Source organism: Opisthocomus hoazin, chromosome 3 (assembly GCF_030867145.1).
Source record: "Opisthocomus hoazin isolate bOpiHoa1 chromosome 3, bOpiHoa1.hap1, whole genome shotgun sequence".
Classification (NCBI taxonomy): Eukaryota; Metazoa; Chordata; class Aves; order Opisthocomiformes; family Opisthocomidae; genus Opisthocomus; species Opisthocomus hoazin.
The window spans coordinates 71,191,477-71,218,065 of record NC_134416.1 but is presented as its reverse complement, the minus strand read 5'-3'; the positions used below and the strand labels follow the sequence as shown (position 1 = coordinate 71,218,065).

General features: G+C 38.3%; 1 protein-coding gene across 1 annotated transcript in view; it reads right to left on the bottom strand.

Moving 5' to 3' along the window:
- Positions 1 to 26,589, bottom strand: part of LOC104335546 (dynein axonemal heavy chain 5) — a 176,738-nt gene that overhangs the window by 74,532 nt on the left and 75,617 nt on the right. The window contains exons 45-57 of the mRNA XM_075416652.1: positions 25,677 to 25,811; positions 24,335 to 24,524; positions 20,254 to 20,471; positions 19,071 to 19,382; positions 13,803 to 13,892; positions 13,468 to 13,704; positions 12,779 to 12,946; positions 8,052 to 8,258; positions 6,784 to 7,113; positions 5,217 to 5,423; positions 4,887 to 5,129; positions 3,896 to 4,050; positions 929 to 1,593 (exon numbers count right to left, since the gene is read on the bottom strand). Of these exons, the coding sequence (XP_075272767.1) occupies positions 929 to 1,593; positions 3,896 to 4,050; positions 4,887 to 5,129; positions 5,217 to 5,423; positions 6,784 to 7,113; positions 8,052 to 8,258; positions 12,779 to 12,946; positions 13,468 to 13,704; positions 13,803 to 13,892; positions 19,071 to 19,382; positions 20,254 to 20,471; positions 24,335 to 24,524; positions 25,677 to 25,811 (3,157 nt within the window). The remainder of the gene's footprint in view (positions 1 to 928; positions 1,594 to 3,895; positions 4,051 to 4,886; positions 5,130 to 5,216; positions 5,424 to 6,783; positions 7,114 to 8,051; positions 8,259 to 12,778; positions 12,947 to 13,467; positions 13,705 to 13,802; positions 13,893 to 19,070; positions 19,383 to 20,253; positions 20,472 to 24,334; positions 24,525 to 25,676; positions 25,812 to 26,589) is intronic.

Sequence of the window (26,589 nt, the reverse complement as noted above, 5' to 3'; positions counted from 1 at the left end):
TTGTGTGCAATTTCAGAAATCCATGAGACCATAAGAAGTACTAGACTGTACTCTCTGTACAAAACAAAGAGGAGGAACCTCGCATCCTGAGCAATGCAAGTGAAGACACAAGGAGGCTAGGCTGAGCTTCTAAATTCAACATTACATGAACATCCAGACGAGATCGGGATAAAAGACACTAAAGATTCTTGAACAATGCAATGCTCCACCATAGTTATCAAATGATTAGAAAATCACCTAGAAAAGCTATAAGTATAAAAATTCTTATATATAAATGCATACATCTAAACGTAAAAGTATCATGTAAATCTTTCTAACCCTCAACAAAAAAGCACATATGGTCCTTCCAGACAGCCAGTCACCCTCTGCCTATGGAGATATGTGTACATAGCTCAGCTCTGCAAATGGCAACAGTGGGAGAAGAAACAGTTTAAGTTCACATTCACCTCCAAACAGCATTCAGTTTCAGAAACTGTTTGTTTACTGTGTATGACCTTGTGCAGCATAACATTTTGGAAATTCTACATTTGATATATAACTGTTTCTTTAAAAGATTCTTCAGAGTGACTGAATCTGAATATTTACTCACCTTCCCTCAGATTTACTTCTAGCACATTTCAATGTGAAAACTAGGATCTCAGTAGTTCCTTGGCATGCATACATGTCAAAGCAGGAGTTTCAGGTATTTTAACTGCTAATGCTATTTTCAAAACTCATCTGTAATCTGCAACATTCACAAAGTTCACTGAAATAAAACCTCTGCATATTTTGTAATCACACACAACACAGCTGAAAACGTATGAGTCTGCTTCAAAACAAAAGTGCGCACTCAATTTAAATCTATACTTTTATATTCTTCTATTCAGATTCTTTTCGCCTTTTCAGGAACAGACAGACAGACAAACAAATCAAACAGACCTTACAGTACCTGTTCTCATGCGTTCAGACAAACTTCCAACACTGGCAAACTTCTCTTTGTAAATAGCTTTGTAGCCTCCAATGAAGGACAGGTAAGATTTTGGAGTCACAAATGTTCGTCGCCTGTATCGTTCAAAGTATTCAACACATTTTTCAGCCACAATATCTTGAAATGTTCCCATGGTGTTAACAACACTCTGTTTCACTTCATCTGTGCACTCAATATGGTAGGAAATTAAAAAATGCTGGGCAACTGCTACAAGAGCATCTTTAGGCCAGGGCTGGAACCAGTCCATGGTACAGCCTGAAATCAGACCTGGAAATTTGAGTGCACGAGTTCTGAATTTTTCCCCAACAGGAGAAAAACAAAGAACAACATGCAGGTTATTACGAACTCGAGCAAGAAAATAATTATAAAGATTTTCACTAGTGGGAGTACGCCTTGGATACTCCTTCTTCATTGCCGGTATCAGGTCTTGTGTGATTTCACTTATTTCATCTCTTGCGAAAAGATTTGAGACTTCACCTGAAGCCAAAACATTGTTTATGTACTCAAGAAACGATTCATCCCTGATTTCGTTGTCTGTGAATATAAAGACAATGCCCTTTCCTTTTTGCCCAGCAGTGCGGTACAAGATTTTCAGATCATCCAACAGGTTATTGGCAGCATATGTTCTGGGGTAGAAAAGGAGTAAAGAAAAAGAAAACAAAAATTGCAGATAATTTTAGGAAATATCTATCATATGGGTCAGCTTCCGTAAGGCAAGAAACGATCTACATAAGAACTTAATATCATATCTCCCAGTTTCATTTTTTTAGGGTTTTTTTCTTCAACATTTTCCCAAAGTGAATGATCAGTACCATAAACCATGGGAAAGGAAGTGAAATCAACAGAATAACATGCTGGGAAAAGAGATGGTAAGAGCAACACTTGACTAAGGTAAGTATGCTGCTTTGCCTCCCTACAGTCTGCAGATGTAAACTCTCTAATAGAACTGAAGGTTGGTACAGCTGATTAAGTTGTCAGGTAGGTTTTGATACCTGTAACCATTACATAAACACAGCTGGATTCTCTTTTGAAGATACTGAGAGCAGGTTAAGAGACTAGAATAATCAAAACTGATTTTTATTGTGTTATTTGGTTTAACTGAAATCAAGCACTAGAAATTATGTTTGAACATTATCACTTGGGCTGATTAACTCTGCTGCAAATAGAGACCATGACTGGTTTTTTTCATTATGCCTCTTACAGCTGGTGCATACAAGTAAGATTCAGATGAAGTCCATGCAAATTCAACTACAGATTTTAGATTATGCAATATCAAATGAAGTAAATCAAGGTTAATAAAGTGGCAGTTATTGTCCCTTAGGTTCTTAACCAATTAATGCTGAAGTTAAGAACCTCTTTTATTTGAAACCAATTTCTTATTTCCAAGAGTCTCTTCAAAGAAGTAATACTTGCAAAACATGTCCCATTCTTCAGTATTTGAAAACAATACTCTATTTTGAAATTAAATATGCCATACAGAACATCTCCCAGTTCTCTTCCAGCTCCATCTTATTACTGTTCCCTAATATCCCTATATCCCAGTATCCCTAATGCAAGCACTGCAGAACTTGTAAAACAATCTAACTCTTCAGTTTGCATGTGTCAGCTACAGTTATTACAGTGATTAGTGGTATTCTGGTAAGAACATAAGAATTTCTCTACTGAGTCACAATGATAGAATGACAGAATCATAAAATCATTTAGGCTGGAAAAGACTCTTAAGATCATTAAGTCCAATTAACTGCTATCCAACCAGAATAGCAGGCCATCTAGCTCAATACTCTTAACACCAGCAATGGGAAATGCTACTTAGAGAAAAAAGATGATCCAGCATCCACTCTTCACTGCTCATTTCTTTCTTCCCCCTTCCATACTCATAGCCATTGTATTAGGAATAGTAGAAGGTATGTCCATCTTGTCCTCTCAGTATCTGTTTACGAATCTGCTGATACTGTCTTCCTCCACAGCCTCCTGTGGCAAGTTACAAAAGATGACTACCTGCTTTGTAAATAGACACATTCAGGTACCTGCTTTTAGCCCACCTCCAGTTAGCTTCAGCAAATGAACATTTCTTAAGTGACTGAAATATTTATTTGCCTTATTAATGTATTTTGAATCTTGCAAGGCTAGGGACTCTCTTCTATGACTCTACACTTCTTTATTTCCCTCCATTTTTTGTTCCCACTCTTCCTTCCCTCTGTTTCTGGGACACAGGAAGAGGCAGTGATATGTCTCTCTTTCTCTCTCCTTTCATCAGAAACTTCATAACACTGTTCAAAGACCTGATATCTCTCTCTAAGAAAGATTTCTCAGTGTGTTGAGTCATTTGCAGAGTGAAATACATACTGCCGGCCCTCAGTGGTTACCCCTGTAAACTCTATGTCAAAAGAGAAACAGATGGAAGGCAGTAGTTACTCCCAGTCACTTCACATTTCTACAAATTACTAATTTCATAGAATCATCATAGAATCATAGAATGGTTTAGGTTGCAGAATTCCAGCACTACGTACTATTAAGTCACTGATAGCAGTTGTCATAATATAGTCTGGGTACATAAGCATCTATAGAAAAAGCTACTACTTCCCCTGGCCATCAGCATTTGCCCACTATGCAGAATAAACCAGTAGGTTATTTCATGTTATCTCTAGTGCAAAGTGGTATTTTAGTGGGATTTCACAAGGATGCATTGCAGACTCAAATGCTGAAGGAAAGACAGAATTCTTGTCAATAGCATAAAGGCAGCAAAACATAAACCCAGGATCTGTCGTCTATAGACTGTGCATTTGCACAGATGCTTTTCAGCAAAAATGTAGTTTACAATGAGGGATAAAATCTTTCACAGGTTTGCATTTCTTTAAGTTGATTGTGAGATGTTCATTTATATGGCAAATTAAGGAGCAAACGTCTGTGTAAACTGCATCGTGTTACCTTGTTAAAGTAATCTGAAAGGTCTCATATCCAGCAATATATGATGCTAGTCTGGTCAGACTCTGTTTTCCAGATCCACCCACACCCACCAACAATGCATTTCCTTGTGGAGTACGAATAATCCGTGATATTTTAATCAAATGTATGATTGCATCCTGTGCATTGAGAGAAAAAAGGATGAAAAGACGTAAAAATAATATAATGTCTATTCAACTAGAAGCTCATTACCAAGCAACTGCCTCTCAACAGCTAGATGACTTGACTTCTCTGGAGCCTATGCCAAAGACTCAGTCCTGTACTCATCAACAAGAGATTTCCCCCTGACTTCAGTAGGCAGCAGGGCTAGCCTAAGAGAAATGTCTTTAAATAAAGTTCATATGAAGCAATGTCATACGCAGTGTTTGTGCTTGGCAGGGATGAGGGTGTTTTTCTTACGGGACAGAAGGAAAAGTAGAAAGGATGTGGATTAACACCCTCTGCCAACCTTTTAGCTGAGCTATTTAAAGGCTGTCTAAATAGGCTGCCAAAATTAAGATACAAGTACTCTATAGACATTTCTTACTCTACTGCTGTATTTATCTTAGAGCAAGAACTAATCTGAAATGCCAAAAAAATCTACCAAACCACCCATTTTAAAGCTGAAAAAAGCATCATGCATGAAGAGACCTTTGAGAAGGAGGTAACTTTCGGAGATGCAACATGACATTCACAATGTACGTTGTAGAAACAAATGAGTTGTGCTTTGCATTATGCAAGGCAGAAGAAAGAAAAGATGGGGAACTGCAAAGAGATGGAATAACTTGTGAGAGCAAAGGCAGCCGGGAGACACCAGCTTGGCTTTACAGAGTTTATTTGTAAGGCTTGTTGGATACCGGGCTAACCATTCTGAGTTATCTCCAATATAACTTGATAGAAACCCATAAGATTCACGTATCAGTAAGTGCAAAAGACCCAGCACTTTCAGTATTAATATAATTATAGGCACTAATACCTTGAAAAATACTAAATCCATCTTTGATCCTCTGATGGTTTCATTGTACTGTTGCATGAACATCTGTAATTTTTCAGCCAAATAATCCAAAGATGGGATAGGCTCGTAAATTTTAGGAGCCTTCAACTCTGCATCATCAGGTTCATCTCCAGTAGCTTCTGGGACATCACGCAAGAAATCCACAAAGTATAATTCTGTGGATTTATCTTCAAATAGATTTTGACCATGTTCTGCAGAAGCAATCTACAAGAATACATGAAGGATTGCTTTAGTAACAAAACATTTCATTGACCTCTTTCTGTGGCAAATACTGGATCTCTGTTTGCCTACCTTTTTCATCATCTCTTCAAACCAGTCTTTATCTGTTTGGCTGATGAACCTGTCTGCAATAACACGTCTGCATTCATGCTGGAACAAGCCCACCAAAGTACTGATGCGCTGGCAGACTTCAGAAGTAACTGTAAGTATTCCTTGCCAAATACGACTGAGGTCTCGTAAATTAAAGATGTAATGAAATTTAGCTGGAGTTGGTAACATCTACAAAATAATGTCATAAGCTATATTCATATAACTACTAAATAAAATCATTTTCTTGCTAGTATTAAATGAATATGGAAATTCTCACAAACTTAAAATCCATATTGCATTAAAGCAGAAATACATGCTTGGCATTTAAGAGACAACAGTAAAAATGAAGAAATGACAGCAGCAATGACCAGCTCTTTAATTTCACATAGATTTCACTCAAGTTTCTTTGAATCTTTCCAGTCCCAGGAACATGGACTGAAGGGTAGCCAAGACAGGTTAGTTAACGATGGTATTAAAGGCCACAGTAAAAATGTCAGCATTGCTTAACCTCCAGCGTTGCTCCTGCCTTTTCTTCCAGATCTTTTCTGTCACTCTTTTTTGTCCTTTCCAAGAACATGTGAGGAAAAGTTCATGAGGAAAAGGAAAAGTAGATGAGTAAGAGCAAAGAAAAGAGAGCAGAAAAACGAGAAAAGAGGATTTGAAAAAATGCACAACTTCGCAAAAGTCACATTTTCTCTATAGGCAGTTAATTAGCAATAATAAGCACCATTTCTGTGGAATATTCTGGTCAATAGTTTCAGTAGAACTCTCTCTATTTCTCTGTGTAAGCCAAGTTTATGTCTACAGATGAGCTGTTTGGGAAATTCTAACAAATCTTTTTTGGACTAGAAAATATCATTTATCAAATCCTTGCCTATCCCTATCTTTCCACCACTCTCCTCTACTTTTATCATTAGAAGATCAAATTTGGCACATATTTCTATGCTGTAATGTTACTCTCAACTTTTCAAATTTCTTTCTACACATAAATTTTATTTTCTATTTCAAAGCAACATTTGCTTAGGAATTGCAGTTAAAAGTTTTACAATCTGTTTGAAATGGAAGAAGTAAATATTTAGAATTTACTGACTATGATATTTCATTTCTTTTTAACTGATTCCCTCTCTGCCAAATTTGACTTCTTTCCTTTAATTCAGATCTTCAGTTTCTCACAATCCCAGACCTCTTTACAGAAGATTCCTATCTAATTTTTAATTTATGATTCCTCATACCCTTGACATTTTCTCAACCAGAAGACCTCTAAATCTTCCTATCAGCTATGCTTGCTATACATTATAGAAGTCTAATGACTTCTATAATGTAATTCTTATACTAGCTATAGAAGGCACTGCAGATGACTATGTTTTTAGTCAGCTAACTAGGTGCTGATAGCAACAAATTCAGAACAAAGGCATCAGCCAGCAGTTACACATACAGGTCACAGCTTCAAAACATGAAGTATGAACACACATGACTACAAAAGACCTGGGTCTTGTTGCTTTGTCATGCTACAGACATTTCAAAGGCTTCTTAACAGACATAATTTTACCTTCGCTTTTGTTGTTTGCCAAATCTTTCGAGTCGTAGATACTAATGCTGAAGCCAGTTTACATATTTCTGCAGGGAAACCTCGTTGTTCACAGAAGTAGCCTTCAGCTATTGTTTGAAATATTTTGTCAACAGAGGAATTGGAAGGTAATGTGCAGTTGTAGATGGTGAACTGGCGTTTCAGGCGCTGTGGGATGTCATTCCGACCTCCCCCAGGGTGAATCATAGCAGCTACAAACTGGACGTCAACCACATTCATGAATTCTCCTGGCTTCTCCAAATTATAGAAACCTTTCTGTTCCATCAGCTGTCTTACAATCTCATTGGTGATCTAGTTATTGCCAAAACAAAAAGAAATGGAGCATTAAGTATTCCAGGATCCTCAACTCAAAATAAGGAAAGAGGAAATCTTATCTCTTATCTTTCTTAATTTCAGGTATTCTACTGGACACTTCAGCAATTTATAAAGCCGTGCAACATGGTACAAAGTGCTCTGATGTAGCGGATTGGATGTAAGCTTCACATGCTAAGTAGTTGTGGACATGAGGTCAGACATTCAAATGGATTTCCATAATATCAGTTTAAGAAAATTCAGCACTTTAAAGTTTCAGGCCAGACTATATATTCAGATTGACACAGGCATGTCGATAGTGGCAAAGAACAGTTAGTTTAGCACATAGTAACACATTCACTTGTATAGAGGCAGTGAGAGAACAGGATTACGGAGCTATCCAGAGAGCATGAAAATTACTTTTTCTTAGCAGTAGTTTTTTTTTTTAAGTCAGATTTTCAGAGTATGGGTCTACAAGTATTCATTTATCAATACCTCAAGACATCTCGCTAGTCTTGGATGTCAACTGTGATGTTAGATTTCACCTAATAATATCTGTACTTTAAAGTCCAGAGTGTATGGAAGAAGAACAGAGTCTCTGCTTCTTGGATTTGTATGCTTCCTCTCCCAGACTGGTTCTTAGTACAGCTAATTTGGAAATTTTGCAAGCTCTGTCTGTAACCAAAACAAACAGCTTAAGAGCTACAATGATCGCACCAAGTGGCTTGATGTTAACTCTAATCTTTTTGGACTGACAGCTTATCACTCTCGGCAAAAACTGGCTTGGGGAAATGGCATTTAGTAGACATACTTGGTCTAGTCCATATTACAATACCTTTTTCCTAAACTTTCCTATTTTTGCAACCCACAGATCATCATTTCCACCAGCAGCAATGGTAAGACCAACCAATTCCCAAATTTTAACATTTTCCTTTTACCTGATCACCCCACTCATTAATCACAGGCATGTTGATGTCATCAATAAAGACAGTCATTTTCTTCCCTGCCGGAGGACCATATGTGGTGCCCATTCTTTTATCTATGTAACTTTCCATGCTCCTCTGGAACATATTTGGCAGAGTTGCAGAAGAAAAGTTTAGGCATTTGGTCAAGTGAACATCAGGATCATACTTTTTTGTGTAATCCTGCAAGATAAACCAAATTTAAGTAAAGTGCACCAGTAACTCCAGATTAATTCAGCCAAAAGGAGATGTAGATGTTCAGTAGCCCTGCAAAAACCAGACATCTACAAAATCTCAGCCCTGCTATTAACTTCAAAATGTGAAACAGCAGTTTATTTGAGATAAATATACCATCTCCAACTTCTCAATTAATGTTTCGTATGAAGTTTCTAAGTAGTAAAATTTATAAGCTTTTAACAGACTTCACTAAGTGTAACAACAAGCAGATGTGACAACTCAGGATGCTAATAAACTTTGCATTAGCAATTTTTAGGGTTTTTCTAAATTCAAGCTGTTAGTGATGATCTGTTACAGCAGTTTTCAAGGAACAAGTGAAAAATGCAATCCTTTTCCATGTTTACACTACAGCAGGATATCTTACAACAAAAGCAGTGTAAAGGAACGGTAGTGTAAAATTAAACCCAGCTACATTGCATTTACTGATATTTATCCTCTCTTAATGAAGAAAGGAATCCTTGGGGTTTACAAATGCATACAATTCCCACAGCTGCTGCTGATGCCCTAAAGCAACAAAGTTCCCCTTTACACATTTAGTGAGGTTTTATAACAGAAGCAGAAAGAAAAAGATGTAACCCTGGAGTCACACCAAGGCATATATAAAAAGCATGGGAAATATTTTGTTTAGCAAGAGTCCTGGGACATAAAAATAGTATCAAAAATTACAGTTTTCTGACATTATTTCTTTTTATAGATTCAATTCTTCTGCAATGATGACAAAGTTTAATATAATTTAAATTCTTATCTTTATAACAGGGTTGACTAGAAATGTTCCCATTTTGATACCTTAGAAAAATAAACCTGTATCATTGCTGATTTAGTGCTCTAAGAACAACTCCAGTGAGATACACTCTGTGCGACAATAGAAAATACAGATAAGCCCCCTCAAATATTTTGACAAATAGTGTTAAACTGTTAATTTTATTGATACAATGTTGATACAGCTAACTCAGTTTAAGAAAAGGTGCCCTTCAGAACTAAGTTTTTCTCAGACATCGCACAAATGACAATCTACGCATGCAATGTACATGCAGCAGTCCTGTAATTGATGACTACTCTTGACAGCTGATGGGTTGGTGCAGGTCACTGCTCAGACCTCTCCTTGGGGCTCCAACAGATTGTACAAGACTAATGTAACAGGTTCAGGTGCCCACATGCTGACAGTGGGGTTCTGGGGCAGCCCCTCGCAAGAACAGGGTGGGGCTTCCCCATGCCAGACACAGTCGGTTCCAGCCAGCTCCAATGGACCCACCAGAACCACTCAGCCTGTGTAGGAAAGGGCAAAAAGCTGCCTGGAAGTTGAGAGAGACAAGTGAGAAAACATGTGAAACAGCCCTGCAGACACCAAGGTGAGAGCAGAAGGAGGCGGATAAGCTGCTCCAGGAGACATGCCCCTGTAGCCCATGTGAAGGCCATGGTGAAGCAGATTATACCCCTGCAGACCTTGGAGGACCATTTTGGGGCAGACATCCACATTGCAGTCCCTGGAGGTCCCCACGCCACAGTAGGTGAATGTGCTCTGAAGGAAGCTGTAGTACGTGAAGAGCCCACGTCAGAGCAAGCTCCTGGCAGGAACTGAGACCTGCGGAGAGGAGTCTACACAGGAGAATGTTTTCTTGCAGGAACTATAGTCCATGGGGGACCCACACTGGAGCAGTCCATTCCTGAAGGACTGTGTCCCATGGAAAGGACCCATGCTGGAGCAGTTCATGGAGGACTGCAGCCATTGTAAGGATCCACGCTGGAGCAATTCATGAAGGACTACATCCCCTGGAAGGGACCCCATGCAGGAGTAGGGAGCAGTGTGCGGAGGAAGGAGCAGCAGAAAGGAGCTGTTATGGACTGACTTCAGACCCCATTCCCAATACCCCTGCACTGCTTAGGGGCGAAGAGGTAGAGGAGTTGACGATGAAGGAGTGAAGGCCTCATCTGGAGTACTCTGTCCAGTTCTGGGCTCCCCAGTTCAAGAAAGATGAAGAGCTACTGGAGAGAGTCCAGCGGAGGGCTACAAGGATGGTGAGGGGACTGGAACATCTCTCCTACGAGGGGAGGCTGAGGGAGCTGGGCTTGTTCAGCCTGAAGAAGAGAAGGCTGAGAGGGGACCTAATACATACTTACAAATATCTGAAGGGTGGGTGTCGGGAGGACGGGGCCAAACTCTTTTCAGTAGTGCCCAGCGACAGGACAAGGCGCAATGGGCACAAACTGAGGCACAGGAAGTTCTGTCTGAACATGAGGAAGAACTTCTTCCCTCTGAGGGTGACGGAGCACTGGAACAGGCTGCCCAGGGAGGTTGTGGAGTCTCCTTCTCTGGAGATATTCAAGACCCGCCTGGACAAGTTCCTCTACAGCCTACTGTAGGTGACCCTGCTTCGGTAGGAGGGTTGGACTAGATGACCCACAGAAGTCCCTTCCAACCCCTACCGTTCTGTGATTCTGTGAAGGTGAGCCTGGGACAAAGGGAGGGGTGAGGGGAAGGTGGTTTTAGTATTGTCCTATTCTATTTTTAATTAGCAATAAATTAAATTAATTTTCTCCAAGTCAAGTCTGTTTTGCCCATGACAGTAATTGGTGAGGGACCTCCCTGTCCTGCTGAGGAGGGGCAGGGAACCAGCAGCTGGGTGGGGGTCTTGTGGCTGGCCAAGATCAACCCACTGCAACTATGAATACACAACCATTCAAAAAACATATTTGTGTTTTATTCATTATGGAATTTCAGAATGTTTACATGGTAGCAGCAATATTCCACAGTACATAAATGAGAGCTATCTTTGAAAAAGAAGAGGTTATTTAATGGGATTATTTTTGTTAGTTAAATTGTCAAAGAATCTTCAACTATACGATACCAGTTTCACATTATATTCTGGATTTTTTGCAATTCATGAATTAATATTACAGGTCTCAAATAACACTCTAAGTTATTTATTTTGATGTATACTGATGCCTTACTCAGTGCTGAAGACTACTTCAGATTAATTCAGGTTGCTACCTGAATTAGTCTATATTAAAACCTTTTTATTTTTTCATGAAACCAGCTCCTTATATCTGGAAATTTCTTTTCCACGAGGTGTAGTAAAGCAAAATTCTACAAAAGGTGAAAGCAGAAAGGGAACAGTTGTGAAGGCCATTAAGTTTCACTCCTAACCTTAAATGAGATCAAATATCTACTGGCATTATGCTCCTTGTGTAAGGAACATACTCTGCTCTATAGAATAGGCACAGGGTAAGCAACTCCCAAGAATCAGCTGCATTTATTTTTAGGGACAGGAATGGCAGCTGAAAGCTGGAGGTTGACCCTTATCTGGCCAAAATCCAGTATGCAGAATATCAGGACCACCACCCAGACCCTGCCTCTGCACTCTGCTAAAATAGTTCTCCAGTTGGTGCCAGGAACAGAAGTTGACATTACACCGGCATGCATGTTGGCACCAACAGCTAAGCTGAAAAATTAGTATGAATGCCTGCTGGCATTGGTACAACTTGCTTTATGTCATGGCTCAGAAAGCACACAGCCGGGGGACACAAAAAGGCTCCAGATTTTAAGAAAGCCAAAGGTCAGTTTAGGCCAGTGTTTTTCAGTTATTTTCAACTTCTAGACTTCTGCAAATCATCCACTGGAGGTACAGATGCTTGCATGGCAAATTCAGCTGTCCCAACAGTAGATCAGTTTTATTTAGCTGCCTCTCATTGATGAAAGAGTCTACAGATTGCCCTGGAAATCACAGGCATCATGCTGAAAACCACTACACTTGCATTTTTTTCAAATAAGGGATGTCAGGTTTGATATGACATCTGGGTTTGTTCAGCCTTTTGATCATTGGCTCTTCTGTAGTAAGTTATTAATTTTTTTAAGTATCACATGATTAACCTGCACCATTCTACAACATGGAAAGTACATATTTGTTAATTTAATAGCAATACTGTTATTATTTACTTCTACAGAAAGAACAATATGTAATTTTCAGTGAAGGAATTAAGAGAGCAGATAATAAATACTAAATTTACCCTCTGAAAAATTACCCCGAGTAAAGGAGGAAGTTCTTTATTTCTCCTCAGTTTGTCTTGTGAAGAAAGCCAGTGCAACAAGGGTGCACAAAAGCTCAGTTTACACACAGCACCGCTGACAAAGCACAGGGAAATAAAAAAATCCTCCAAGGATCAATATTTTCTTTGCAAAATCTCCAGTTTGACTTCTCAAAAAGAAAAGAAAGCATATGAAAGAGCATTTATCACATGACCTTGTGGCCATGGTTAGCAAAGTTTAAAAGAACCCTTTATACTGAAGTATAGATACTTACGGTTTTTTGTTTATAGACCACGTGAGTACTGGCAAAATGCTTCAGTAAGAATGCTAGTATGTAATCTGAGGAAAAATCAAATTACTCTTACGTTTCAATTTAACTTTTGTGTCAATGTCAGTTATTGCAATGTTACCATACAAAGATATTACACATCATTCCACCTACCTTTATCATAACTGTTTTTGCTGTTCCCTGTTCCCCAATTAGCAGAACTGCTTTTCCTTGCCTCATGATAGTGTGCATTAGAAAGTCTGTTCGGACACTGTCTACATTTGGAACTAAAATGGAAGTATATTCTTGTACTGAATCTTTAGGGTAAATGTATTCAGGGACCTGCATAAGAAAGAGACGCAAAAAGTTTGACACTTTCTACCTGCCCACACAATCACATTGCATCAGAACATAAAACCAAATGCACTTTAGAAAATGTACATTAGCAAAACTTTTCTTCCTGAAAGCCAAGCATCCATTTATAATCAGTCAGTACCTTGCCAAGCCTTTCTAAAAGGGTGTTAGACTAACGGGATATTTTTGCTCCACTATCCTCTGTTACATGAAGAGTTCCTTGCTGGGAGTTCCTAAACGGTACGGTGATAGACAGTAGACAAAGCTAAGATCACTTCTCTTTCCCTTCCAAAGCTATATATTTCAAATGTATGTTCCCATTTTCTGCCAAATATATTTATGGAGAAAAGAAAAAAATCTTTCAAAAAATAAGTTCTTGAGCATTTGGTAGGGTTAATCTTCCTAATCAAATTATGCAGGGTTTTAAATAATAAAATAATATGCCTCTTACCAAATACATCTTTCTTGTATACCCATCAAGAAAGCTTAGCATGTCACAGCATACAAACCTTCTTTGACCAGTGTTCCCACTGGCCACAGGCATTGATACCAAATTCAAACATGGTTTCTTCTCCATTCACAGCTGGAAGTTCTCTCACTGCAGAGTGCTTCCGTAGGAACAGCTCCATTTTCAGCCTGTCATCTGGTTCCAAAAGAGCTCCAGCTGACCACATTACAGCAAAAACAAACAAGCGAGCAATATGGACCTCGCTGAGCTGCTTCTCACATTGGTCAGACAATAAACCCTGCAAAGTAAATGCAATATGTAAAGACTGTCCTCCTAGAGTAATGTCCCAGCACAAATAACAGAATGAGAGAGAGCAAAACTGAATGTCATACCTACCTGTAGGAGGTCAATAGCTTGTTTGATGTGCATACATTCTAAAATTGGCATTTTTGGTGTCACAGCAGAGAAAACAAAATCTATCACATCCTGGAAAGGAAAAACATCATTTAAAGGACCTATTTTCCAGTTTCAATGGTATTCTTAGATGAGACCAATTTCTTAATTTCAAATATATTCTAAACTTTATTCCAAACAACATTTTCCCCCATTTCTGGGATTATAAATATTCAGACTTAGACCATGAAATTTTGCTAACAGTTGCATATTCGAAAAACAACATTGATGTACCACAGTCAGCAGAATTATTCATATGAGGTCCATACAGTAATTTCCTGAAAAGAAATTTGAAAACTGTTTTTCATTTACATGGGGGATCTACCTTTTGTGCTCTCCACTGGAGATTTTAGTCTGCCAGTGCCATTTTTGTAGTGGGAAGATAAAAGCATTAGAGTTGTTGTAATGGTATGTATACAATGCACAACCTCACCACTATAAATCTGATCTGTTCTGACTGCACCATAATGTACCTGTCCCTCTTGAAATCAACGCTCTCGGTTTTCTGTAGAACCCTGGCAGGATCCAAAGGTAATCTTGATTGATTTTATTAGAACCTGGACTTTCCTCAGGTTACACCATAGTGACGGCTACCATGCCTGCCTTTGCCAAGTGTTCTGCATCATCTTTAGCAAAATTTCAAATTGATGTAAAGTCCTCTCTGAGATTTGCAATGTAGAACTATTTTAAAATATCAGTTACCATCCTTACTACAGACTGATGTAAATTATAACCTACTTTCACCTTCATTTAACAATTTGTAAAATAATTCCCTCCCCATGGATTCCATTTGCCTTTGTAATCTTTGCAAGTCAACACTGCCTACTCACTCTGGGAAGTAAAAGTACAACAGGGACACTATGGGAGATAGTAATCCTGGAGGATTTCCATTCATGGCACCCATGTTCTGTCAGTGAGAAAGTTAAGACAATGAAGACATTCACAGAATCACAGAATGGTCGGGGTTGCAAGGGACCTCTGTGGGTCATCTAGCCCAACCCCCCTGCCGAAGCAGGGTCACCTACAGTAGGCTGCACAGGACCTTGTCCAGGCGGGTCTTGAATATCTCCAGAGAAGGAGAATAAAACCAACCACCCAAAAATGTAAACAGTCACCTAGATATTTTTGAAAAATCAGTGAGCTGCTTACTCACATACTCACCAGGTTTGTTCCAATTTTCAGTTTACTTCTTTTGCCACTGAACTTCTCTAAAATTACCCTGTGCTGAATATTTATTGGCACAGAGACTTAATTAAGATTTTTACCCATCCTCCTGAGTTCCATCTCACTTGAATACTGGGTAACACACACATCAAAGACACATACTATGAGAAAAAACTCACTTAAGCATCTTACTCTAGCATAGGGCTCATGGCTAAGTGGTCTGAGAAAGAAGACAGTCTGAATGTGTGCACACATAGTGGGAGGGAGGCTTAGAAAATGTCCCTTTCTATGTCACTTCTTGTTGACTAGCAAAAGTGCTTCCAAATCTGTGTGTCGCTTTTTGTGGCTTACCCTCTAAAATGCCTGTTTTGCCCCCAGCAGTACATAGGGTGCTCAAGTGACTAATCGAGGGGTTGTGGGTTCCACAAGCAATGGGTTGAAGTAAGGCACAGAAAGCAGTGTGGGAAATGCTAATCTAAAGACCTGTAAAATTTGGACCTAAATATCTCTGAGATTTAGTTCCTTCATCTGTAAAATAGACTAGATGTCTCACAGGGAACTGCAAATTGTTTAATAATTGATTTGAGACACTCAGAATAAAGATATTCCATGAGTGAAAGTACTCTGTACTTTCAAGAGCTCAGTTTTCACCAGAATGAGTTTTACAGTACTTATGATTCCAGTGAGGTTTGCGCAATTCTTGTTCTTTGAGTTTATGGAAAAAAAAAATAGTCAGGTACATATACACTAATACTTTATTACTACTATTTTTAAAACAATACATGGCAGAAAGAAGGATGCAAGATCAAGATAGCAATTAGCATGAATTGACTACTTATTACGGTATTTTGTTTGGACAGGGAGTCTGGAAAAATTATTTGGGCCATGACAAATACTCACATCTTACAGAGTTTGGATCAGGAATTTGCTATCCCTTAAAAGGAGACTGCAAAATGAAGTCAGATGGTACAAACTCATATGAGAAAAGACCCTTTCGCATAGTGTACAGTCACTGTGGAACTCACTGGACTGTAGAACACTTTGCAACAAGAAGTTCGCAGCGTAATCCAAGGGTTTAGACCACCACAAGAACAATTAAATAACGCAAAGTTATTAGTATTTGTCATATTAATTTGAACATCAGCGTTTAAATACTAAAGCTAAGTAACTCTTTGGATTATATATTCAACTGCAGAGGCAACAGCAGCCTTTATTCAAACAGGAATAGAGTGAGATTTAATGTGGAGGGAGGAAAAAGTCACATCTGACTACTCCACTGCTTTTAGGACTTCTCTGAAGTCTCCAGAAAAGATCAATAAGGGATCCAGGACACCAGATTTTATTAAAAAAAAGGAAAGTGAGTGTGATTTAAAAATTACTAGATTTTTTTTTCATTTAAACAATATATAGACATGCTGAAACCTATGTTACTCCCATAACATACCTCACTAGTTTGAGCCTTACACTTCGCAGACAAACTAAATAACGCCACTCAGGTAATTATTCTAATTATTGCAGTTCTTTGAAACTGTATCAGATAATTACTTCCATCAGCTAAGCAATTCCGTTGCTTACAAGTAGCAGCATCATTCACAGACAAGAACTGGCAGCATAGATTCTAAATTTAAGAAAGTAGATACTTTCTACAGGGATGGGAGTTTACTTGAAATTACTCCTAAGCAGGAAATGTTGCTGAGAAGAAAGAACTGGGAAAGGGAGGGTGAAAGTCCAGCCCCTCAATCATGGTCTTAAAAAAACGCTGTGGAAATAGAAAGGACTCAAAGAAAACCTCAATTCAAAATAAGGTTATATTTTGAGGGTTGTTTTGGGGTTTTTTTGTTTCATTTTTTAAAATTTATTCTTGTCTTTTGGACTACTTCCTGACTTTTATATAAGAACTAATGAATTACAGTGGAATTTGTAATATACATAAAAAGAATAAATACATTCTTTCTACCGATTTGCAACCATTATTCTCTGGCGTTTCCTTCTACATTATTGCTACTTGCTGTACTACCTTCATTAATATGGTTTTTATCCAATATGCAGACTTTCAGAGACTAATACTATTTTTATTAGCATAAATAATGAGTGTTTCTTGTAAGCAAATTGGAATTACTATAGCAGTTGTTTTACACTGATTTTGGCTGAATTTAAATTGATTTTACAAGCTTTCTATAGGTATAATTAAAGACTGATTCTCCTTAGTTGCTATGTTTCCATCTACAGCTTAATCTTCATTTTCTTCTAAAAATCTGATATTTTTAAGCTGCTTATATCCATGCTTTTCTTAATACCAGCATTAAATTCACCAAGGTCTGTATTTGGGGTTTGACTGCCACTGTTGATGCACCTTATTTCACAAATTTTCTTTTAGAATTTATTTATCCATTTTTTTTTAATGTGGGGGGAAATAGTAACTGTAAAAAGAGTCACCTGAGTACAAAAGTGGTGTTACCTTCATCTGTAAAATCACCTCTATTATCTGAGAAGCAAAGACAGCTAATTAAAAGTGAAAGAAAACTGACAGTGTGACAGCTTTCATTTACATTTCGATAGTTCCAAATGCAGCCTTCAGCACAGGACTAACTTCATATTTCACTGAATTTTCCTCCCTCAATCTAATAAAATACATACTTTTCTGGATTTTATTGCTATTGCTTCAGGCTTGAGTATTTCAAATGTTGTTATTATGTTTTCAGAGCAAGTTGTACCATAAAATATAAATAGAACTGTGGCAAAGAAGCAGTAAATTGACCCACATATACATTACTTTGAAAGCATATTTTAAAATTCATTATCAGAATTGTTCCTCTTGCTGCTGCAGTAAATACTATGTCATTTCATTATGTTTTGGTGGTAAAACGAAATGAATAGCTTGTTAAACATTGGTTTTAAAGTAAATGGGCACTGAAAAGAAACATATCTGTAAGAAGACATTTGTTAACATTCAAGGCATTCCAAAACTATATTCATCATTGCTTTTATCATGATTTATAAATAAATTTTCTGAAATGTCACTCAAAGTTCATAAAAAACTGCATTTGTAAAATCCAGCAATGATGAAATATATTACAGGTGAAACCCCTGTGAAATCTCACACCAGCTACACCAGAAAACTGGCAGGGGAGAGCCAATGGGAAAGCAAGGTATACAAGGAAGTCGCATTTGCTTCACAAATGTTTAAGAAATTAGAAGATAACAGTGCTGAAAGATTCCAAAGGAATAACTATTTCTTAAAAAAATTCCAAAGGAAAAATAAGAATTTCAGTGTATCTGAAAACAGTATACTACTGAGAATATGCTTTTAGATCCACAATTGAGTGCAACCATCCATAATCTTAATGAAATCTTTTTAATGATTCACTATTCTAAGGCCAAATCAAGGGGAAAAAAATGTTCAGAATTTTCCCTTTGGATCTACTGATTGAACATGATCTAGTAAAAGAACGTATCAGAGAGATGCCATCTCAAAAATCTTTGGAACAGAATCATAAATTATAAAATCAGAAGAGTCCACCTGTTTTAAGCTTCAGAAAACCACAGAGCTCAGAACTGCCCTTAATGTGAATTATAGAACATTTTTACAAGTAACTAATGGGCCAAATGGATTCCTATTGCAGCCAAAATTAAAAAAGATTCCACCAGAGTGAATCTAGCTTAATTTCCTCCTGAATTTATCCACTCCTTTTATGTATTCTAACAAGAATTAAAATTTCAGCAACAACTACAGTCAAAGACAGTATCTCTGTTTTGCCAACGTATATTATAAAATAATCACAGATTTAACAACTCATTGCCAACTAACCTATGCAGACAAAACAAAGCATTCAAATTATTCATCTGTTATAGTTGCACTCATTCATTAAGGTTAGAGACAATTTTCTCTTTTTTTTTTTAATCCTTCATCCTTGTTCTATTACATAAACAAAGAAAAGTAAATAATTGAAAAAGCACTGAGGAAGAAAAAATGCTTCATTAAATAAAGAATAAGAAATGCAATATCTTAATTCAATATTTTTTTTCTCCAGTTGTTGAATTAAGTACCTGAAATACAGTATTAAAGCAATTCCAGAGGACATCAGAGTATGTAACAGGTAGCGTTTGCAGCCAAGCTCTTAAAATGGGCTTCCAATCTAACACTGAAGAACTCATGAAGACCATCCCATTACGAGAAACTGTTGCAGGGGAAGCATTGTCAATGCTGTGAGGTTCAAAAATAATTTTGCAACTGGGGGACATCGGAATACGATCTCCATTGGCCAAGGTAAGGGTCTTATTATCGTCCAGAACGGAGTTTAGATTTTCAATCCATATTGCATCAACAGGTCCATCCAAAACTATCCAGATATGCTCACCCTAAAGAAGGGAGACACATGCACATGCAACTTTATGTACATAGACCAAAAATACACATTTACTTAATCTCAGAGAACGTACTCTCAGATACAAATAATGAGTCACAATTTGGTGCTGATTAGCTCAGCATGAACTGCAGTTTTTATAATTTGCTCAGTGATTTTAATTCTTCTTTTGTTATTCTGTGTCACAACAAAGAGGATATTAAGGAGTAGTGACAAAAATTAATTTGGGCTGTTCTAAGCATAAAGCTGCCCCTTTGGTCTACAAAAGTACATCAGCCAGCCCAGTCTCCATCAAGGTGGATGAAAACATTTCCCATTAAACACAGTATTTCATGTAAGGCTTCCCATTTTCCAAGTGAGAACCGAATGAAGATTCTGAAGATGTGAGTGCAGCTATGATTCCATGAAACACCATCCGCAGGTTTGACAAGAGAATTGAGAAACACCTGTACTGATTTCTTACCAGAGCCTCCTACATTCTGATATAATTACTGAAAGAGTGGCAATGACATAATACCAGACATGATACAATTAACTTTCCTGTCCTGACATCAAAACATGAACCGCCCTTGCTTTTGCATTTGAACAGTAGGACTACCTGCTTACAGCAAGAAGGAAAACCCTTAAAACATTTTCCAATTTAACTCTGGAATCTCAAATGCTTGGGAAACCTATTGCTCTCTGGCATATACAAGTAACTGTGACTCTGGCATACATTGAGCTATTCAGACACACAGCAAAACTAACACTGTATTTTCCCATTTGATCTTATACTGTAAGATCTTTTACATAAACGACAGGTAACGAGACCTTATAGAAACAGTATTAAATGTCCTTATTAACTGTCATGATACAGAATCCATTACCTTCTTTGCTTTTAAAGTTTTTCTCCATAACGTAGAGAAAATACCATCTGTCCAGTCATTTGTAGCAACGTCAAGGTTACCAAACATCTGGGAAGCTGTGATTGCCTTTGGGTTCATTCTCATCTCTTTATGAGGAGCACCGCAATCTGTCATTGCTTTCATCAAAATATTAATACATTTTGTCTTTCCTGCACCAGTTGGACCTAGAGTCATCATACCTTAAAACAATACAAACATGGTTTAAAAAGAAATTTCAAAATGTCATGCTACCATTTAATGGTTCTTTGTATCAATGATCCTTGTTTACGTTTTATCAAAAGCCAATACAAAAAAGATGTTTCTCACTCCACTTACTCAGTGTTGACTGAAGTGGAATTTAAAAATACTATTCAAAGGCCTCTATAAATGCCTGGTCTATTACGACAGGCAAGCCCATCTGGGTCTGTATCCTCCCTCAGGCAGTTCTGTTCCTTTTCCTAACTGGAAAACACAACTGCCTTCTGATATTCGCATGCAATGACATTGACACGACTGCTGGTAAACAAAAACAGTAATTTTTAAATGTATTTCATGAGAAACATAGAATCGTAGAATCATTAAGGTTGGAAAAGACCTCTAAGATCATCAAGTCCAACCATCACCTCAACACCACCATGCCTTCTAAACCATGTCCTGAAGTGCCACATCTACACGTTTTTTAAACACGTCCAGGGATGGGGACTCCACCACCTCCCTGGGCAGACTGTTCCAATGCCTGACCACTCTTTCAGTAAAGAAATTTTTCCTAATATCCAACTTAAACCTCCCCTGATGCAACTTGAGGCCACTTCCTCTCATCCTATTGCTAGTTACCTGGGAGAAGAGACCAACACCTGCCTCAACACAACCTCCTTTCAGATAGTTGCAGAGAGTGAGAAGGTCCCCCCCTCAGCCTCCTCTTCTCCAGAGTAAACAACCCCAGTTCCCTCAGCCGCTCCTCATAAGAGTTATGCTCTAGACCCTTTGCCAGCTTCACTGCCCTTCTCTGGACACACTCCAGCAACTCCATGTCCTTCTTGTACTGAGGGGCCCAAAACTGAACACAGTACTCCAAGTGCAGCCTCACCAGTGCCAAATACAAGCGCACACTCACTTCCTACTCCTGCTGGCCACACTATTTCTGATACAAGCCAGGATGCTGTTGGCCTTCTTGACAACTTGGGCACACTGCTGGCTCATGTTCAGCTGGCTGTCGATCAGCTTCCCCAGCTCCATTTCCGCCGAGCAGCTTTCCAGCCACTCCTCCCCAAGCCTGTAGCATTGCATGGGGTTGTTGTGACCCAAGTGCAGGACCCAGCAGTTGGCCTTGTTGCAACTCACATAACTGGCCTCAGCCCATCAATCCAGTGCAGAGGACTCTGCAGAGACTTCCTACCCTCCAGCAGGTCGACACTCCCGTCCAACTTGGTGTCATCTGCAAACTTACTGAGGGAGCACTCAATCCCCTCATTCAGATCATTGATAAAAACTTTAAACAAGACTGGGCCCAATACTGAGTCTTGGGGAACACTGCTTCTGACCGGCCGCCAACTGGATTTAACTCCATTCACCATTCTCTGGGCTTGGCCATCCAGCCATTTTTTATCCAGCAAAGAGGACATCTGTCTAAGCCATGAGCCGCCAGCTTCTTTAAGAGAATGCTGTGGGAGACAGTATCAAAGGCTTTAGTAAGAGTCCAGGTAGACAACATCCACCGCCTTTCCCTCATCCACTGGGCGGGTCACCTGGTCATAGCAGGAGATCAGGTTGGTCAAGCAGGATCTGCCTTTCATGAACCCATGCTGCCTGGGCCTGAACATGCCTGGTGTCTCCTGCGTGTCTCCTGTGCATGCCTGGTGAGTGCACGCAAGACGAACCGCTCAACAATACACAATATGATTCCCAATGATACACAAAATCGAATGTATCTTTCTGAAGCAAAAATAACAAAAATATGTACTTACATCCACCCATGCTGACATTTTAATACATTTTTCTTACACAAAAAAATTTTAACAGCAGCTACACTTTTAATTTCATCAGTGTATACACATATTGCCTGAGGAAAAGAAGCCATGTCTTCAACAATAAACTGATCCTACAGTTGATCCTTCTTAGTTATATTTTCCATATCAATTATTCAAAACGTCCAGAGTCTATCTGAAAGCAAATGGGACATTCACATCGAGACTTCCAAAGTCATCTAAGGGAGCTAGATAACACCTACTAACCTTAGAAACACCTGGGCAACATAATCCTTAGTTGGCTTTGAAAACCTCTTCAACAAACGTATGGAACAATCAATCATGAACTCAAGGTACAGCCTAATCCAGTACAATGCAGACTGCCTGATTTTTGTCTAAAACTGAAAGAAGCTGAATGTTCCCAAAACCAATTTGGGCACCCAGATAATCACTTACTAATGCCATATGTTACATATGGGGAGGCCTAATGCAAGCCCCTAAATTTTAATGGAACAGCCTTTCTGCTGGTGTCAACAACATTTGGATCAAAACTATCATGCAAAAGAGATTTCAGGATCCATGCACCAAATCTCTACGCATATGCGCATGTGTGTGTGCGCATGAGCACTGCATTTGCATATATTGCCTCTATTTCAGTCAAGAGAAGTCACGCATTTTACAGATTTTTCCTCATTACTTGAAATCCCATGGTGGCCTCTCCATAAATCCAAGTGTGCATGAGCAGGACAAATGGATATCAGGAAAACAGAGATCTTTTTACCTCCATGCAACAACTTGTGTTATAGAAAGGCCCTGGGCACCCAAGTGTTAGGCCAGTTGGAGCTGCACAACCCCTGGGAATAGTAGGGACAAGTGGAGAGAAGAGGCACCTAAGCAGAATGCCACAGAGGATCCCGGAGATTTTGGGGGAACAGTGATCTGTGGTGTCTCACAGACCAAACAGCTTCTTCTAACAAGAGGCACATTTAATCATGACTGAAAACTCATTAAAACTTTCATGGTTCCAATATAGAGATAGGTGTTATGATTTGGTATGGAACACTGAACCCAGCAATGTGGATGTAAATTATTAACTCAGCACAGCACTAACCAGTTCTTTGGTCCAACCAATAATCTAAACTAAACTTTTGAGGCATTAAGCTCTCAGACTGTACTATGCGAATGAGTATTTCCTTTTACTTGTTCCATTAGTTTAAGCTTACTATTCTCTTATTATGACATGAAAAGAGAGAACAAAAAGGATGACATCCTCATAAATCTTTGCTCCTTTAGTTACAATTCCTTTATATTTTTTCCTTCATATGCTAAAAAATCCTTAGTTGTTCAGGGGTGGCTGGGATGGGGCACACTTCAAAGTAGGGGAGGGGTTTTTTTCCACTCTGCTATGAATAGTAAACCTGGTTTTACTACTGTCTTTGGTAACCTTCCTAGGAAAGGATAAACTTTACTCATTAGGCTTTTGTGCACTGTAAAAAACATATTTTCACAGAATCACAGAATGGTTGAGGTTGGAAGGGACCCCTAGAAGCCATCTCGCCCAACCCCCCTGGGTCCAGCAGGAGGTAGGCTTATTCCTCCTCAGCTGAAACAGCCAGAATGTAACACAAAGAACAACACTTGGAATTATAGTGCCTGCTTGGTAGAATCTATCAAAGTAAAGGTTTGAGAGATTATTTTTTGTAATCATCTCGGCATCATGATATCACAGTAACATGAAACATGAGCTTCATGACTGAACTGTGTCTGAGGGCAACAATTGTTTTCAGAACACTGAAACTGGCTGTTTCTGAATTTTAATGTATACTCTACATTTTAATGTGTTCCACAGAAATTTCAATCACTGAAGGCCACACTCATATTTCCCATAAAAATGCAATACAACAAAGCTAAAATGTGTGCATTGCCCACCAAAAAAAAAGTCATAACAGTTTCGTAGCAAAATTTCCACATAGGCTTTAAAAATGACATCTGTTCAACTTTAAAATACACTTTTTGTGAAAATAATCTGCATTCTGTAGCAGATAATATAAAAAACTATTGCTTTTACACAGTCTCAGAACCTGATCTAGCATGCTAACCATGTCGGACTCGCTGAGTTTCATACAGCTGAACGAGTTTAAGTATCCATGGTGGATGATGAATAAGCCCTGCTTCCTCTGTCTGTTTCTGAATGGCTGACTGTAGTTGAGGATACCCAGCTTTATCCAGAGTAATTCCAGGGAACAGGTCATTAATGAGACTCATAAATAAAGGTTCATCTTCATCCACCTGTCAAGGATAAAGTAGGGGGAAATACATTATTTATTCATTGAAATTATTACAGCTGTAAACAATCTTCAAGAATATGCCATTTAAAAAATAGCAGTAGAAAACCTTATCTTTTCCAAAGCAAATATTATAATTATCAATAAATTTTATTAAGTGAATTTCATACAATGCAATCACAAGTAGTAATTTCTAAATTAAATACTTAAAGCTTATAAAAATGTTAACATCTTAATATCATTTTTTTCAATATATACACACACATTTCTTCGTTTGGTCCATGAGCCAGCAAAATTTATTCAAATCGCATTTTGCCTTGCATTTTTTATGATTTTTTTTTACTTCTGTAAATCATAGAAGCATGCCTATAGGTTTGAATGCATGTACCGATACACTGCATAGATTAATATCAGAAACAGAGTAATTGGTTGCATTGCAAAACTGGCTCCCAAGGTAAATACACAGAGTCTAGTTGTGTTATAACCTTTCAATTACAGCAAAAAAAAAAAGATGACTACTTTAAATAGCAACATCAAAAGAGATTAGCCTATACAAGTAGGTGTTAGCTGCTTCCAACTACCTCACTCATTGCAATTCTTATGATGTTCTGAAAAGGCAACAGACTCCCAAAAAATTTATAAATTGAAATTCTGGATTAAGAAGGATCTTTAATGACATTATTAAAAGTTAATAAAATGTATTCTTCCTTTGTCTCCTTAGATAGGGCAGAAAGAAGAAACAAGAGCCAATTACAGGACTAGGTTAGGTCCCCTACGTTCTGATGGTATTTCCAATGATTTTTTCAGCTAAGGCTTCTGATGTGTTTTCCTCTCTTTAAAAGACAAACAGTGCTCACACCATAACTGTATTCTGGCTCTCCACTCACTAACAGACCACAATAAAAACTGTAAAATGATATATCCAACTGCTGAAGAAGATCTTTTCAATTGCATAATAAATACACTTAAAAATGCAAACAAAATCATAGAATCATTGAATCATAGGTTGGAAGAGACCTCTAAGATCATGAAGTCCAACTGTCAACCCAACACCACCATGCCTGATAAACCACATCTCGAAGTGCCACATCTACACATTTTTTGAACACCTAAGTGTTGAAAGTACTTTCTGGGAAAGTCACCAATGTTACAGTACCAGTTTGGAGAGGTTCATGTCCCGAAGAACTCTCATCACTATGGTTTTCTCTGGCTCTTTGGGATTAGATCTTTTCACTGATCCAAGTGTTCTTAAAACAGACAGGATATTTCTAAGCCCGAAGTCATAGTGAACCTTGAAATAATGCATAATCACAATTGGTACCACAAAGATTAAACACTTTAAAATCAAGAGAGGGTTGAATACTAAATTCACTAAAGAAATAAATATGCCATTGAACTTCTAAAGATTACTAATTTTACAGCTCTTCATCTTTTCCACTGGATTTCCAGTTTGGGGAAAACTACTTCAATTTATGGCCAACTAGGATATATTTGGACGGCGAGAAACAAAGACAAAACTAAAAAAACACCTTCCCCTGAGCCCCCACCTCTATCTCCCAGCTGACAAATTGGAACAATACATTGAGTACAACCCAGAATTTTCAGCAAGAAATAACTTACTGATTAGGTTTGCAGATGATACGAAGCGAGTGAATTAGATCAGAACCAGAGTTCAGAATTACCAAGAGAAATTCAATAAATGATAGGATGCAATTAAATAAAGACAAGTGCAAAATACTACACATATAGAACTAACGAACTGCACAAATAAAGAAGGGTAAGAACTCATCTTCATTCAGTTAAGAAACAAGTCAGGTGCAGAAAGCTTTGCAGAAAAGTATCTGACATGGGACACAAACTCCCCAATGACATATCTACAATTACAGTGGGCAATAAAAGTGTCCTTTTTAGGACTGTTGAAAAGACATTTCCACTGCAGTTGGCACTTCTCTACCAGAAGATGAACCCCACTGAAGAGAATTTAGAAAAGAAATTAAAGTTATCAGCTGACCAGGAAACATGCTATATCAGGAAGAAGTAAACCGAAATTTACTGCAGAAGTAAGAAGA